The 15,744-nt window shown below is 37.9% G+C and overlaps 1 protein-coding gene across 23 annotated transcripts in view; it reads left to right on the plus strand.

The window, feature by feature from the left end:
* Nucleotides 1-15,744, plus strand: part of CCDC88A (coiled-coil domain containing 88A) — a 65,101-nt gene that overhangs the window by 21,797 nt on the left and 27,560 nt on the right. For all 23 annotated transcript variants that reach the window (XM_032103798.1, XM_032103799.1, XM_032103800.1 and 20 more), the window contains 11 exons: nucleotides 1,253-1,311; nucleotides 1,917-2,000; nucleotides 2,568-2,708; nucleotides 3,847-4,016; nucleotides 6,845-6,926; nucleotides 7,506-7,664; nucleotides 9,053-9,199; nucleotides 9,719-9,863; nucleotides 10,458-10,642; nucleotides 12,011-12,148; nucleotides 14,255-15,325. In XM_032103798.1, the coding sequence (XP_031959689.1) occupies nucleotides 1,253-1,311; nucleotides 1,917-2,000; nucleotides 2,568-2,708; nucleotides 3,847-4,016; nucleotides 6,845-6,926; nucleotides 7,506-7,664; nucleotides 9,053-9,199; nucleotides 9,719-9,863; nucleotides 10,458-10,642; nucleotides 12,011-12,148; nucleotides 14,255-15,325 (2,381 nt within the window). The remainder of the gene's footprint in view (nucleotides 1-1,252; nucleotides 1,312-1,916; nucleotides 2,001-2,567; nucleotides 2,709-3,846; nucleotides 4,017-6,844; nucleotides 6,927-7,505; nucleotides 7,665-9,052; nucleotides 9,200-9,718; nucleotides 9,864-10,457; nucleotides 10,643-12,010; nucleotides 12,149-14,254; nucleotides 15,326-15,744) is intronic.

The following is a 15,744-nucleotide window of genomic DNA, read 5'->3' on the forward strand; positions in this document are numbered from 1 at the left end:
TCTGTGGTTTTGATGGAGGAAAAGGAAGAAAAACATAGAAGATGAGGGAAGCTGAGCTGGTTCAGTATTTTGCCCTGGTCCTTCGGGGAATGTGGGGGAGAGACAAGGAATCAATATTCAGGCAGGCGTTTGAAAGCCAGTCAGGAGATGAAGAGTGAAGAGGAGCTCAGGGATTACTTAAAAATTTTAAAAGTGTGATTAATTTATTGGGATAAGTGAATGTAGGATATGAGCTGTTGGCATGGATTCCTCCTGTTCCACTATTCCTGTTAACCTTTATTGATAAGCCAGACAGGTGGAATTCCCCTTCTTCACCTGAAGCAGCTTCTGGTGAGACACATTCCTTGATGTTTTTTCTGTTTTGCCATAAAAGACTTCACAGCTCGAGCCTTTGGGATACAAGAAGTCTGAATAAGTGATTAAAATTCTCCCATTTGAGTCCACGTTTTTTGTAATGTGTTTATCTACCTGAGAAACCTCTCTGGAAAAACTCAAATATTCCATGTTCATTTGGATTATGCACATTATGTAGCTCCCTCCAAAAGAAGCAGCTTGAGTCAACACCTGAACTATTTTGTCATCCTTGAAGCATTTGCCTCATGGCATTTATATTCTAGATATAGAATATATTTCTATATTTAGTTGCAAGATGAGGACATTGTGAACGTAAAAAGTAAGAAACATTTTTATTAATCTGTAAAGAGTTCTTTAACTTAAGCTTCTTTAGGAGATTAAGATGCTTAAGGCCAGATTTGGAAACACATTTTGATTTTTTAGATGTGCAGATGAATATCTAATACAGCTTTGTAAGGAATTTAAATGAACTTGTCACCTAAGTGAAAGAATTTAAATGAACTTGTCACCTAAACTCTTCCAGCTTGGGAGTGGCAGATAATTTAAGCCCTTTTGTAACTATCTTGAGATACTCGAGATTACCGTTGAAAACTTGATTGTAGGTCTCCAAAGCACTTCTAAAAATGTCACTCTGAAGTTTTGCTTTTTGAAGGGCTGAATTTTTTTTTCCATTTGAAATTGTTATGGCTGTTGAGGTGTTTGTTAACTCTGGAAGTTGGCAGTTAATGGCAAAAAGGACTGAGCTGAAAGATGGGCTTTTCCTCATCTGGTTGTTTTCTAAAGTAGGTTAACATAAATTTTATGGAAATAATGAGAAAACCTGGTGTTTTCTGAGGTATAGGGGAAGAAGCTCCAATTACAATTGCACAATTACCATTTTTTCTTGTTTTCTTCTTAGAACCAGGTACTGAAGAAGTAAAAAAGCTCCTCCTGCTTTTGCTTGGTTGTGCAGTTCAGGTAGGTTTAATTATGGTTGTGTCTCTATGAAATTTTTGAGTTACTGATCTCTTTTCTTATTATTTTAATACTTGGGGTGGTGGTATAAAACTTTTCTTCCTTTGGTGGTACAGCTGGATTCCTTGAAAAATCTGAACATTCTGACAATTAAAATGGCTACAACCCTACACCTCTTATTGCACAAATACCTCCAACTGTGTATGTAGGATTTCTAATGGGTTACTAATTTCAATAGTGTTAATTTACCTGATATTGTAAAGGAAGGAAGGAAATGCTAAAGCACTGAAAATTCACTTACTGCAGCTATTTTTGTGTTTTTAATAAACCACAAAATTTGACTAAGTAACAATTTCAAGAAACCGCTTCCTTAACCCATTTCAATTTGTTTTCCTTGTATCATTTAATTAGTGTTGAAAGTTATAATTACTGTAGCATGGCATAAATTACAGATTTACTGGTCACCAGAATTATTGGATGATAATTTAGCCATGTGACCATTGCAATGTCAGCTTTATAAGTTTAAGCTCTTTGAAATACAAAAGAGGAGTGAAAATACTTGTGATTATACATACAAATGTGTATAAAATAGATGTCTCTATTTTTAGTGTCAGAAAAAAGAAGAATTTATTGAAAGAATCCAAAGTCTGGATTTTGATACCAGAGCAGCTGTTGCAGCCCATATTCAGGAGGTATTTTGGGGTTTTTCTGCTTTTAATATTGGGGGTTTTTTTGAGATGAGCTGTTGTATTGCAGGAAGGGGAGCTGCACATGTTCAATGGCAAGTAAATCAAGTATGTGATTTGCATATTGAGTGGTTGTACTAAGCAAAAAAAGGCTTTTATTTTTTCACTCGATTCACCAAAAGATTTCATGATTGAGCATTTTTGGATTATATTTTTGGAGCAGTACCAGAAAGCAAGTTTGTTGCTTTAAGGGTTTCTTAGTTACATGCAGCAAATTTAGTTTAGTGGAATCTTTGTATGCAAATTTATTTATAAAATACAATTCCAATCAATGTATGTGGTAGGTAATTTATAATACATCATTGTCACCTTGCCAGAAGGAACAAGGTGCTGCTTCCAGATAGATGAAAACCCCCCTCCATTTCATATAATTTAATGTATTTTAAATGGGTATTTTCATACCTTGTATAGAGAATTTAACCTGTAGAGTTGCAGCTGTATTTTCTTTATGCTTCCTTTCTACTCTTAAAATTCCAAGAGGAAGTTTTTTCTCTTTCATTTCACCCCATGTAGGTAACTCATAATCAGGAAAATGTGTTTGACCTGCAGTGGATGGATGTCATTGTGCTGACACAAGAGTATGTTGAACCTCTCCTGAAAAATATGGCATTGCATTTAAAAAGACTTATAGATGAAAGAGATGAGCACTCAGAGGTATGGATGTGGATTGGTGCTTAAGAGAAATACAAGAAATCTTTTTTTTTTTGGAGATGATGCAGCTCAGGATGTTTCTAACTAACAGTTTCATTTTCTTCTGACATGTTAAAGCAAGGCTTCCTGACTGCCAGAAAGTTGTTTCAGGGAGTTCCTTTGTGCAATTTGTTAAATAAATGTAGGAAAGTTAAAGTAGGAAGGATAGCAGGTGGTATTTTCTGTGTAACTGAAATGTGAAATAACTTCAACATTCATCTGTAGCTGAAAACAGAAAATCCAAAGCTGTTTCAGCTGCATTTACCAGGAATCAATAACCCATCAATTTGCAAGCCAATCACTGAAAGCTGCCTGTTCTATTCCTGTATCCTGTTGTCCAGGTTTGAGGGGGATAAAGCAGAATCCATATCAGGAGAGGACGTGTTGCAGGCGTATCATGAGGCACAGTTGTTGTACCGTGTCAGAATCAAGGAACAGAATTGTATTTAATAAAAATTACAAGTTATGAATCATCTCGGTGGTCCCAGATTTGCCCCTCAGTAGAGTGCATATGTCAGTGTTGCAATTATTCCAGATATTCCTTTGACATTTTTTCCAGATCACAGCCTTGACAGGAGTAAAACAGAGGGTAGGGGATGGCGGTGATGCCTTTGTGCAAAGGAAAAAACAAAGGAAAAATACCTTAAACTACAAGAGATGTTCATATTAGGCTAACCCCTTTATTTATAGGAGGAAATAGGGATGTTCCTGTAGGTCTGATGTTTTATTTAGTTGTTAAGGATGCTGCTGCTCACTGAAGAGCGCAATTTTGTTTAGAGATACACGTTTATTTTCAAGAGGTGGTGGTTTTCAAGGAATTCACACCATTCATTACCCAGTCCATTCTGAGCACTGGTCATTTTGTGGGCTTAAAAGTCTAAATTTAAAATGAAAAATAAAATTTCAGATAGCCAGATGGTCCTGTGCAAGAGCTGCAGCTCTTTGCTTTGGGTGTAGAGGTGCAAGTAGAGCTTTTGTCTTCTTCTGTGGCCAAAACCTTTCCATCATTCTGGTGCCATTCCAGTGTCTGATATGAATGATACACTCAGAGATGGCTCTGTGAATGCCACTCTGGACTTTTGCCTGTGCTCTGCTTCCCCAGACCATCATTGAGCTGTCAGAGGAGCGGGACTGTCTCCGTTTCCTGCCTCACGCGTCGGCGGCGCAGTCCCCGTGCGGCTCCCCCGGCATGAAGCGCACGGAGAGCCGGCAGCACCTGAGCGTGGAGCTCGCTGACGCCAAGGCCAAGATCAGGAGGCTTAGGCAGGAGCTGTGAGTACCAATACACACTCAAATCCTTTCAAAATGCACACTTCTAGTCCTCTTAGACCAATTCTTCATCCTTTCAAGTGGTAAATTACAGCTTTAAATGCTTCTTTTAGTTGTTGCTTCCCAGGAGGGGTGTTTTTATAATACAAGAAGATTTGTGGACCCATGGGACAAATACAACTTTTCATCTGTGTTTGTCTCTGTTTGTATTCATAATGGTATTTTGACCTAAATTTTACACTCTGGTGTCCCTGAAATTGGGGAATAAAGGTGGAAGTCTCACAAATCTCAGCCTTTTGTTCTCAAACCAGGTGGTCATTAAAAGGAGATGGTGCAGGAGGGATTCCTTCTCAGTGGCATGATTAGGTGACCTGTTTCCAACAGGAAATATTTACCTATGGTTCATTAATGGTTTAATTTCATTGCAGATAGGACAAAAACTTTCCATTAGAATGATTTCCTGTTCCCCACCTCTTTGTTCCTGTGTAAAAGATTTCTTGTCTGCACAACACGTACTTGCCTCTGAAAACTACTCCTGATTCAGTAGGTTTCTCAGGGCACTTTGTCTTCATGGTCAAGGAGCAAATCTGAGCAGAGTGAGGAGTTATTTAAAGAGAAGATCAATAACAGACCTGTGGAGAATCTGCTTCTCCCTGTAGCAATGTGTCAGTTGTTTTAGCAGAGTGAAGTGTGTGTGTGTGTTCTGAATTAAAATGCTAAATCTGAAGAGATTCAATATGTGTGGAAACAGCACGAATAAAGAATTTTTAAATTCAGCAATGGAGAGAGGAGACAGGTAAATTCAATTACAAGCTGAAGGTGGCATAAGTCGCAATTCCCAGTTTGTTGATCAGATCATTTCTAGCTGGCTGGATTAAGGATCTTGTTGATTTAGTCCGAGGATCCCCTTCCCCCACTGCAGCGTGGTCTCCATGAGGAACAGAGGACAAAAGATAGGGCTCTTTTTTCCTGATGTCTGTATTATTATGTGTCTCCTGCAATGAGCCCGCCCAGGATATTCTATAAACAGCTGCACCAAGAAAATTAGTGAAAAAATTGCTGTTATTAGTTTGATTGACAGTTAATAGATAGCCTAAACAGTGAACACTGGTATGTTCTGTGTAATTTAGTCCAATCCTCTCCAGTCTGTAGCTGAAGCGTGCAATTAGGGCAACACTGATGGCTCAGAACAGTCCACATTTTGCACTCTTACTTGAATTCAGTTGGTAAATAAATTCCCTTTACATGTAGCAGTATTTTAAAATATCAGATGGATGAATTAACTTCTGTCTGCAGTATTTGGTGTTAAATGCTGCATCTATTTGATAAATTTAAAATTGCTTTAATTCCAGACTTGAAAATACTCAGCGTAAAATTTATTTATAATCTGGTTTTGGCAGTGAACCTTCATACCTGGTTTAATATGCACTGTAGCTGATGTAATTTCATATAAAAGGTCTGTAAAGATGATTTTTCAGTTGGATGCAAACCAGGGAATATAGAAACTCCAAAGCTGGAAATTGCACACCTCATTTTCTGAGTGCTGAGTTCTGTGTGTTCCCGTGTAGAACAATCACAGGAATATGGATGCTGATGGAAAAGTTACAGAAATCAGGAATACATTTCTGTTTGTGCCTGGTTTCTGAGCACCTCTGGAGGGGGAGAGCTGTGACAGGGATGTTGCAGTGAGCTGTGCAAAGCTGAACCTCCTGTGCTTGTAGGCTCAGTGACCTTTTCCAAACAATGTCTGGTTGTAAAAAGATCATTCATGGTGAAATTGGCTCATTTTTAAAAACAACTGCTCTAGTTTTGTTTGAAACATACCTATTCTTTGTTGGTATGATTGTTTTGAGATTGTATTATACATGGCAGTCCATTAAAGTCTCTTACTTCCCCCTTTTCTACTTTTGTGTCTTACTTGTATTCCAGAATGTGAAATACACAGTAACACATTTGTGTATGTAATACATCTTTTAAGAATATTCAATATTGGCAGGTTTTTCAATAGCAAATACTTTTTGTTCTGAGGTGCAGTTGAATGTTGAACATCAGGTATTCTTTGTCTGTGAGAGAATTAAATATTTCCTTTGCACTTAGTCATGGTTTAACAAACTCATCTTTCAAAGATTGAGAAATGAGTTGGAAGTTAAGAATGAGTCCTGTAGGAATTGCAACGTTCTATGTCAAATTGTTTTTAGCACAGGTTTCTGAGTAGACTAAAACAGACACTGTGTTGTTTCCATAAAATTAAAATTCATTATGTGTTTCATGAAATTACTGAGCTTATTAAGCAGTATCTTCTTCAGCTGAGTAGACACCTAAAAACCTTGATTCTTCTCTGCAAGAAAAAAAGGAATTATGAATCTACAGAAGTGCTTTTAAAATTGGCTTTATATGATTGTGACAAGGGGTTAGTGTCTGGTTCTCCTGGAAAGAATCTGGGCCTTTTGAATGCATGTTTTGACATTATTCTGAGTCGACTTTTGGATGTGAATCTCCTGGTACACATTCATGTGTATTGTCTGTGGTTTGTTAGCAAAAATGCCTTATTGCAAGAATTCCTTTCTTGCACCCTGTTTTCTACCCTGCATGAGTAGGAAACAACAATTTAAAGGACTACAAAAAGACTTAACATTTAAAATATTAGATAAAGACTTAAACCAGAAGAATAACTAAGTCATAATGGCAACCCTAAATTTTATACTCTGATGTCCCTGAAATTGTGGGTTAAAGGTGGAAGCCTCACAAATCTCAGCATTTCGTTCTCAAACCTGGTGATCATTAGCAGGTTTCATGGCCATGTTTAACTGGTTTGTGTTTTCTCTTCTAAGTGAGGAAAAGACTGAGCAGCTGCTTGACTGTAAACAAGAACTGGAACAGATGGAAGCTGAACTGAAGAGACTTCAGCAAGAGGTGTGGGTTTAATAATTTTATTATTTAAAAAAAAGTTGCCACCACCAGAACAATTCACCACTCTTTCTTTGATATTAAGTATGTTTCCATGTTTCTTTTTTTTTATTTTGCACTCTGAACCTGATCTTGTGTCATTTATTCCTTTATTTGGTATATTATGATGGAAAAAAGTGTCCTGACTTAGGTTAGTATTTCTTCTCTAATATTTTTGTTTCAACAGTCAAGCAATTTGCCCCCAGTGCATCCTCTGGGAGGATTTTCTTAAAATGAAAGCGCTCTAGTTTTGTCTGGTTTTTCTTTATACTTTGTGTGTCAATAATGAGGGAAAAACCCCTAAATACATACATAAATATGCAACACACAAAACTACAGTGAGTCCTTGAAAAAGGCCAATGCAGTTTCCTTGGAAATACGTCATCTGAACTAACCCTCTGAAATATATTCTACTGTTCCTTTGTGTTTCTCAGAATTAACTGATACCTCTCTGCATTACCCTGATTTAAACAATGAAGATCTGTGTTATCCTTTACCACGTCCTGTCCAGCCTTACCTTTATTTCTGTGTCTCCCTTTGTGCCAGAACATGAACCTGCTGTCGGATGCCCGCTCTGCCAGGGTGTACAGGGATGAGCTGGACGCGCTCCGGGAGAAGGCGATCCGAGTGGACAAGCTGGAGAGTGAAGTCAGCCGCTACAAGGAGAGGCTCCATGACATTGAGTTCTACAAAGCCAGGGTGGAGGTGAGTAAATCCAGGGAAAAAGTCATCCACAACCACTGTTTTTCTCTTGGCTGGGGCTTTTTCAAAGCTTTTTTGGAGATTAAAACATTGGGATTTGAAAAAGGGTTGCAGCTTCTTGCTCTGGGATATGGCAGTCAGGTTTTTGTGACAAACTGCGGTTTTTAGGGAATTGTCTCCGTGTCTAATGGCATGGAGGTCAGCAGTGTTCACCGTAGCTCTAAGCTAGCAAGGCCAGTGGAAGCCTCTGTGAAGGATGGGTTGAGAAACCCACGGAGGAATTAATTCAAAAGATGCTATAAATATAGTAATTTCTTTCTCCTCCTGTAGGTCTCCTAAGGGAAGGCAATTTTCTAAGTCAAGTGTTGAGGAAATACAGGCTGGTCACATAAATGAGTACGGGACAATGGCATAAAATACACTAAAAAAAGATGTGCCAACACCATCAAGGGGAACTTAGAGTTCTGCCATGAGTTAGTGATTTAGGAGTCAAATCAACATGCAGGAATTTTTCAGGCCATCATTCTGTCTGTAAATGCCAAATTTGATGGGCAAGTGCCATATGGCATAAGAAATTAGTAAAGGAAAGCAGACTGGTATACAGGATTTGACAACAGTGGAAGTTTCATTTTCATAGACTGTTTAAACTAATAAACCCCCTAAAATTTGTTTATATGTTTTCATTGCTTGTAAACTATTGTTTATTTCAAGCATACTTTAATGCAGATAGATGTTAATTAGTTGGGTTTGCTTCATAATAATTAGGAGTTAATTTAATATTTGTGTAGGGAGGAGTATGAAGGATATTTATGTGATCTTTTCTCAGCTTTGCAGCTGACTATGTGGTGAATTTTGAAAAGTTTTGTCTTTATATCATGAGGAAAATTGCCATTTATGTATTTTGCACATTACTTTCATCACATGCTATGAAAAAATCCTCTCTGTACTGAAAGCTGCTCAGGACCTTGAGAGTGGCTGGTTTTATTTTAAGATTGTGGTTGCATTTTCAGATCATGGCCTGACTTTGGGCCCAGTGGCCTATAAACCTAATTTTGGGCTGTACATGCAGGAGCTCTTTCCAGATCACAGCCCAAATCACAGAGATACTGATGGTTTAATTATAATTATCAACACCTTATTTGTTCTTAATGGCTTAGGGAGTATTCCATCTAATTTATGTCAGATTTTATTTTCATCGAAATTCATAAATTGCATTTGTATGAAATTGCTGTAAGTGTGCTTTTTATTATTTTCTATTTTTTATTATTTGTTTGCAGCTCCCAGTTTTAGTTTAGGTTTCTGAAACTGCTTGTGATGGTGTCAAAGTTGGTATGAGCAGGGAAATATTTTCGGTTTGGGATTTATTTTTTGTTGTTGCTCAATTTTTGCAGGAGTTAAAGGAGGACAATCAAGTGTTGCTAGAAACCAAGACAATGTTGGAAGATCAATTAGAGGGGACACGAGCCCGTTCGGATAAACTGCACGAGTTAGAAAAAGAGAATTTACAGCTAAAAGCTAAATTGCATGATATGGAGATGGTGAGTGTCAGGGGAGGGTGGCAAAGGCAACTGATACACACTGAATTTCGTTTCCATTTTTAATAAAAGCCTTCAAAATAGTGGATAGAGAAGGAATGTGATGATAAATCAGCAGAGACTCAAGAGCAATAGGATAGGTATTTTGATGTGAATATAATGAATTGTCACTTAAGTGTTGTGTTTACCCCATGCACTTTGTTTCCTAATACTCAGAGAGAAGTAAACTTTGGAAGAGTAGGGAGTGATTGCTGCAGGTTATGAGGAGAAGAGGTTCTTCTTTGTAATCTTCTTTACTGGTTGTTCCTGTTCCCTTCAAAGTTCTCCCAGCTTTTGCCAGTTCCTCCCCATCTCACTGTGTCAGCAAATCAGAAAAGAGCATTTTGCCCTTCCCTGTGACAACATAATAAAGATAATAGAATACAGATATTACTGGAATATAATAATATAGATATTAAATAGATAATAAAATACTTTGCACATATCGAGACTTTTCTTTTAACCTGTGAAATAATTTTCAAGGAGCGTGATATGGACAGAAAGAAGATTGAGGAGCTCATGGAGGAAAATATGACCCTAGAAATGGCTCAGAAACAAAGTATGGATGAGTCTTTGCATCTTGGCTGGGAGCTTGAGCAGATAAATAGGACTACTGAACTTTCTGAAGGTAAACATAGTTAATGCTTGCAAAGTGATTGAAATTAAAATCTCAGAGGCAGGATGGCATTAGGAAATGAAATGTCCTTATTTCTGAAATACAGAGCGTGTCATCCTCTCGGGAAATGCTGATTCCCATGTATCCATGGAGATACAGCCTACATGAAAACTCTGTTCTTGTGATTCTTGTTCAGTGGTGTAAACCCCCTAAATACCTTGCACTTACATTCAGACTTTTGTACTCCTCAGCACAGATTGAGACTTCTTGCTTTGCTGTTCTCAAAGCTAAGGAGAAGAGCCATGGTAACAATTTTGATTGTTTCAGTATAACATGCTTGGATATAAACTGGATTCTGTGCAAAGCACTTGTGGAAATTTGGAGATACATCCCAAGTTGTGGGAAACAAATCTCTGCTGTGATTAGGAACATTAGGAGAGTAGAACATACTTTAATTTTTAACATTTCTAATCCTAACCAGCTCTGGTCACCAAGAAGGCATCAGAGGGACCTTCAAAGGCTGCTAAATCCCCTACGTTTAAAAATGCAAAGAACTCAGGGTAATAAGTCACCTTTTATTTTAATGATGGTGTTTTTCTCCTGCAGTGCCCCAGAAATCACTAGGCCATGAGGTGAATGAGCTGACATCCAGCAGGTTACTGAAGCTGGAAATGGAAAACCAAAGTTTGCTGAAGACTGTGGAAGAACTGCAAAGTGCAGTGGGCTCTGTGGAAGGCAGCAGTTCAAGGATTCTGAAAATGGAAAAAGAAAACCAAAGACTTAACAAGAAGGTAAAGGTCAGGGTGTGCTTGGATTGTGTGAGAACTGCCTAATGTTCTTTGCTATTTTGTTTCTAAAGGGTAATTTTATGAATTGCTGTTATTTTGGGTAAGGCATTTGGATAAGGGTCTAAGTGGAGTTACAGCGTTTGTAAGTTTATGGTAAAAAATAAAACCACCTCCAAGAGGTTTTTACCTTCTTTAGTTTTGCTTGTTTATTGATGTGACAATGTGACCAGTTTATTCAGAAAGGTCTTGGACCAGTGAGGGGAAAAAATAATAATATATTGGGGATATGATGAGTAATGAAAGTGGTTTAGAATACTGGAGAACATTAATTTTGGTAATTGTGAAGCAGGAGAATGTGTGTGCAGAGGTGAAGAGTGAGGGATGAGTCTGAGCTGAAAACTTGGTCCTGTGTCCTCATTTTAGCTGAGGAAGGGAGAAGGTGGGTCAAGGAATTGATAAAGAGGGTAGTTTGTCAGGTTTAACTGTGCTGATCTGCAATACTTTACTTCTCAAATTATGGGTATCAAATAGAATAATGTAGTCAGTGGTATTTATAGAGAATAAAAATTTGAAAAAAAAACAGGGACTAATTACAGTGGAGTGAAAATGTCTAAAGTTCCTAAAATAGCTTTGACTTCAGCAGCTATTTCAGGTGAAAGACTACTCTTAGAGTGGGTGAGAGATAATTTAAAAAAGACAGTAAATTAAAGAAATCCCTGCTGCATTCCATGTTCCCATAAGTTTTCTGATTCCTAAGAAGCTAGTATTTTTTGGAGCAGCCTCTGTGCTGTGCCCAGAAGGCGGCTGGGAGGTACAAAAGAAAGGAATAGGTGTAAGAAGCACACAAACATCATTCAGGTCAACTTGGTACAACTTAAATGTGACAGAAAAATCATGCCTTGGGTATTTTAAATATTAAAAAGTTTTGCTCTCTGCAAGTTGGGACCATTTGACAAAACAAACCCATATATTTAATTCCCAAGGAATCATCTTAATTATCTCTTGAAATAGTTAAGTGAGATCAAACAACATTCAACCTTCCTAAGTTAAAAGGGTCTTGGAGGAGCAATATAAATCTCACTAAAATGGAATTTTAAGAGAAAAAAAAGATGCTTGAGGAAATACCCAGAGCCTGAGAAAACCTGACCCTTTTTTTTAAAGTACTTTATAGATGCTGTGCTCTGAGCCAGGGAGAAAATTCTGGCAGGAGTAAATATATTCCCAGAAGAAATTAATGTTTCAATTAAAGATTAGAAATTTCTGTTTTATTCTTCCCCTTAAGCTTCTTTATTCATTTCTATGAGGGTGCCTTCAACCCAGCTAAGAGTGTCATTTTTAAGTACATTTCAAAACTTCTGTTTCTCTTCCCAGCTTGAAGAGCTGGAGAATGAAATTAGCCAAGAGAAACAAAGTCTTCAGAACAGTCAAAATCAGAGTAAAGATTTGATGAAAGAAAAAGCACAGCTTGAAAAGACACTTGAAGCACTTCGAGAGAACTCCGAGAGACAAGTGAGTAGCAGAACCAAAAGTTTTAATGCTGCTTTGTGCTCTGCCGGTCTCCTTTTGTAGGATTTTACAGACATAAAGGGATTGTAAATGTAGTGGATTTGCCAAAAGGACGTTTCTGCAGGAAAACAGCTTTTCTGAGAGCTGCAGCCAGTGAGAGACGTGACTCATTTCTGGCTGGGGTTTTGCTGGTGGGTTTAGAGCTTTGTGATGTTTCTAACGCTCCTGTGGCTTCCGTGGGCATCTGCTGGAGTTGCTTGGAGGGTGTAGCTCAGCCAGGAGAGAGAATTGGGAACTTTGGAGGGAAGCCAGACACCTCCCAGAGCAGGAGAAAGGTCCCAGGCAGCTGGGCAGTGCTTGGAGTAATGTTGGAGTATTGATGAGAATTCCAGCAGCCTCAGGTCCAGCTCCGTAATCCTGCCTTGCACTGGGATGGGTTCCTGCTGCAATGCTGTAATCCTACCTGGATTTATTTGTGGCTGCCAAAAACTGGCATCTGAATCTTGGTAAAGATGTACCTGATGGACACTGGCACCTTCTGAGGTGCCTGCAGAGCAGACAGGTGGAAGGCAGCCACCAGGAAAAAGAGTTCTGGAAGCTTCTGGAAATGCCAGATTTAGGAGTTGAGTGTTTCAGAATTAGAACTGCAGCTAGCTTTTATAAATTCTATTTATACCTCCTGATGACATTGCCATTTAGTTTAAGTACAGTACTTTGAAATACAGAGTATTGTATTTCAGGAGATGCTGAAGATGTTTAAAGGCCCTATTTAATCAGTAAATGAAATTCCAGAAGAAAGAAAAAGGGAGAGGAAAAAAAAAAGGCTTGGCGTATAAGGTTTACTTTCATTTAAAGATACATATCTTGTTTTAGGACTGATATTTCAGTGAGACTAGTTCTGCTTAAAAATAACATGCTTAAGGGCTGATGGGTCAACAGCATCTTTCTTATCTCTTACAAATCCTGTGCTGACACTGGAATTAACTATAGGACGTTCATTTGATCTCATCCAAAACCATGGAGGCATTTGTCAGGATTTTTTGTGGAATTTGGATTATAGAAGCAGAATTCATGGAAAGTAATTCAGTGCCGTGCCAGGTGCCCCAGAGTTGTGTTTTTAGGCACCTGTTAATGAGTTTCTGGTGAATATTCCAGAGCAGTTTGTCATTGCTGGGAGCAGAGCTGGAGCTCTGTAATTAATAGTTCCATTCAGATTTCACTATGGAAGAACAGCCTATAATTTTCTCAGTCTGTTTTTCATTGCAAGCAGCACTTTTGCTTTTCTCCAAAACAGTTTATTGTTGAAACATCCCTTACACTGGGTTATTAGTGTACACTTAAATATTGATCCAAACAGTTTTACTGGATTTTGCTGTCTGGTGTTACTTGCCCAAATAATTCCTGATGATTTGGAGCAACCTAAAAAGTCAAGAAATACTAAAAATTAAGATGTAAGTTTTGCTCTTATCCTTGAGGTAGATCTGGAGAAATGTTTCCTAGGAAAATAATTCCAGTATGGTTTACTTCCTCTGAAGCTGGCTTGGAACAGAATATCCAAGGGTTCTTTTTAACTCAAAAATCAGTGTAACTTTGGTGTGTTTCTTCTCAATTTGTTGTTGACTGTGATCAGGATTCCCTCATATCCCACCCATCACCTCCACTTTTTCCGAATGAAATAAAGAGATTTTAGTGGCTCCCACACCTCCCTCCATCTCAGGTTTGGTTTAGAACTTGCCTGCAGCCCTGTTCCTTGTGGACACACAGCTCTGGAATTCACTGAGTATAAGAAAAAGCAGTCTAAATACGGGTAAACACAAATGAAAATTAAATTGTCCTAAGAAATAGATAAAGCTTTGCTTGGATTTCTGCTTTATTCATTTGGGGTTTATGTTTATCTATTCATATTCAAGAGGAAGAGATTTGAAGATTTACGTTGTTGTCAAACTTGAAATAGTGTTTGTAATTCCTCACATAAATACTGGCAGAGTGAGAGGTTTTTTAACTTAAAATAAAAGGTAAATATATGATTAGTATCTTTTAGTTTATATATGAAAGCAGTTCCTTGTTGGCACATTGTTTATCACTTTACCTTTTTTCTACCCAAATAAGATTAAACTCTTGGAACAAGAAAATGAACACTTGAATCAAACTGTGGCTTCTCTAAGGCAGCGCTCCCAAATCAGTGCTGAGGCAAGAATGAAAGAAATTGAAAAGGAAAATAAAATCCTTCATGAGTCTATCAAAGAGACCAGCAGTAAGTTAAATAAGATTGAATTTGAAAAAAAACAAATCAGGAAAGAACTGGAACACTACAAAGAGAAAGGGGAGAGGGCAGAAGAATTAGAGAACGAGCTGCATCGTCTGGAGAAGGAAAATGAGTTATTACAGAAAAAAATCACCAACCTAAATATCACTTGTGAGAAGATCGAGGCCTTAGAACAAGAGAACTCTGACCTGGAGACGGAGAACAGAAAGCTGAAAAAAACCTTGGATAGCCTGAAAAACCTCACTTTTCAGTTAGAATCCTTAGAAAAGGAGAATTCCCAACTCGATGAAGAAAATTTAGAGTTACGAAGGACAATTGAATCCTTGAAGTGTACAAGCATTAAAGTGGCACAGTTACAATTAGAAAATAAGGAGCTGGAGAGTGAAAAGGAGCAACTCAAAAAAAGCCTTGAACTGATGAAAGCCTCTTTTAAGAAGACTGAACGCTTGGAAGTCAGTTACCAAGGCCTGGACACAGAAAACCAAAGGCTACAGAAAGCCCTGGAAAACAGCAATAAGAAGATTCAGCAATTAGAGAGCGAATTACAGGATTTAGAGTCTGAAAATCAGACCCTGCAAAAGAACTTGGAAGAGTTAAAAATCTCTAGTAAGCGCCTGGAGCAGTTGGAAAAGGAGAATAAGTTGTTAGAACAAGAGACTTCTCAACTGGAAAAGGATAAGAAACAGCTGGAAAAGGAAAACAAAAGGCTTCGACAGCAAGCAGAAATTAAAGATAGTACCTTAGAAGAAAATAATGTAAAAATCAGTAATCTGGAGAGGGAAAATAAATCTCTGTTTAAAGAAATTGTTGTATACAAAGAGTCGTGTCTGCGCCTGAAAGAACTGGAAAAGGAAAACAAGGAGCTGGTGAAAAGAGCAACCATTGATAAGAAAACCCTGGTCACTTTGAGAGAGGTAAACACAGAGGAGTTTCTGTTCCCATCATACTCTGTTTGTAATGTACAGAAATTATATCTGGGTTTCTGATTTGGGGACGTTTTTCTGCTTTAATCTGTGTACTGTTAACACCTTTATGCATTAGATAACCAAAATTTCTATAATCGTAGTCATGAAAAGGAAGAGTATCATGCTACTGGAACATTTCCCCTTCACTGTCATGTTCCAGACCAAATTTAAATTAAAGAGAGAGCACAGAGAAATCATATTCTAGTTACAATGTAATGTCTGATACAGCTGGAAGCTGACAACTGGAAGGAGAGTTGAACATGAATTATTGCAGTCATGTAATGATAGAATGCCCTTGTCTCAGCCCTCCTGGAACTAAGACTACGTTGTTTTATTTCTCTGAAGATACTGACTGTAGTTTTTTCTGT

The sequence above is a fragment of the Corvus moneduloides genome, chromosome 3 (assembly GCF_009650955.1).
Source record: "Corvus moneduloides isolate bCorMon1 chromosome 3, bCorMon1.pri, whole genome shotgun sequence".
NCBI classification, from domain to species: Eukaryota; Metazoa; Chordata; class Aves; order Passeriformes; family Corvidae; genus Corvus; species Corvus moneduloides.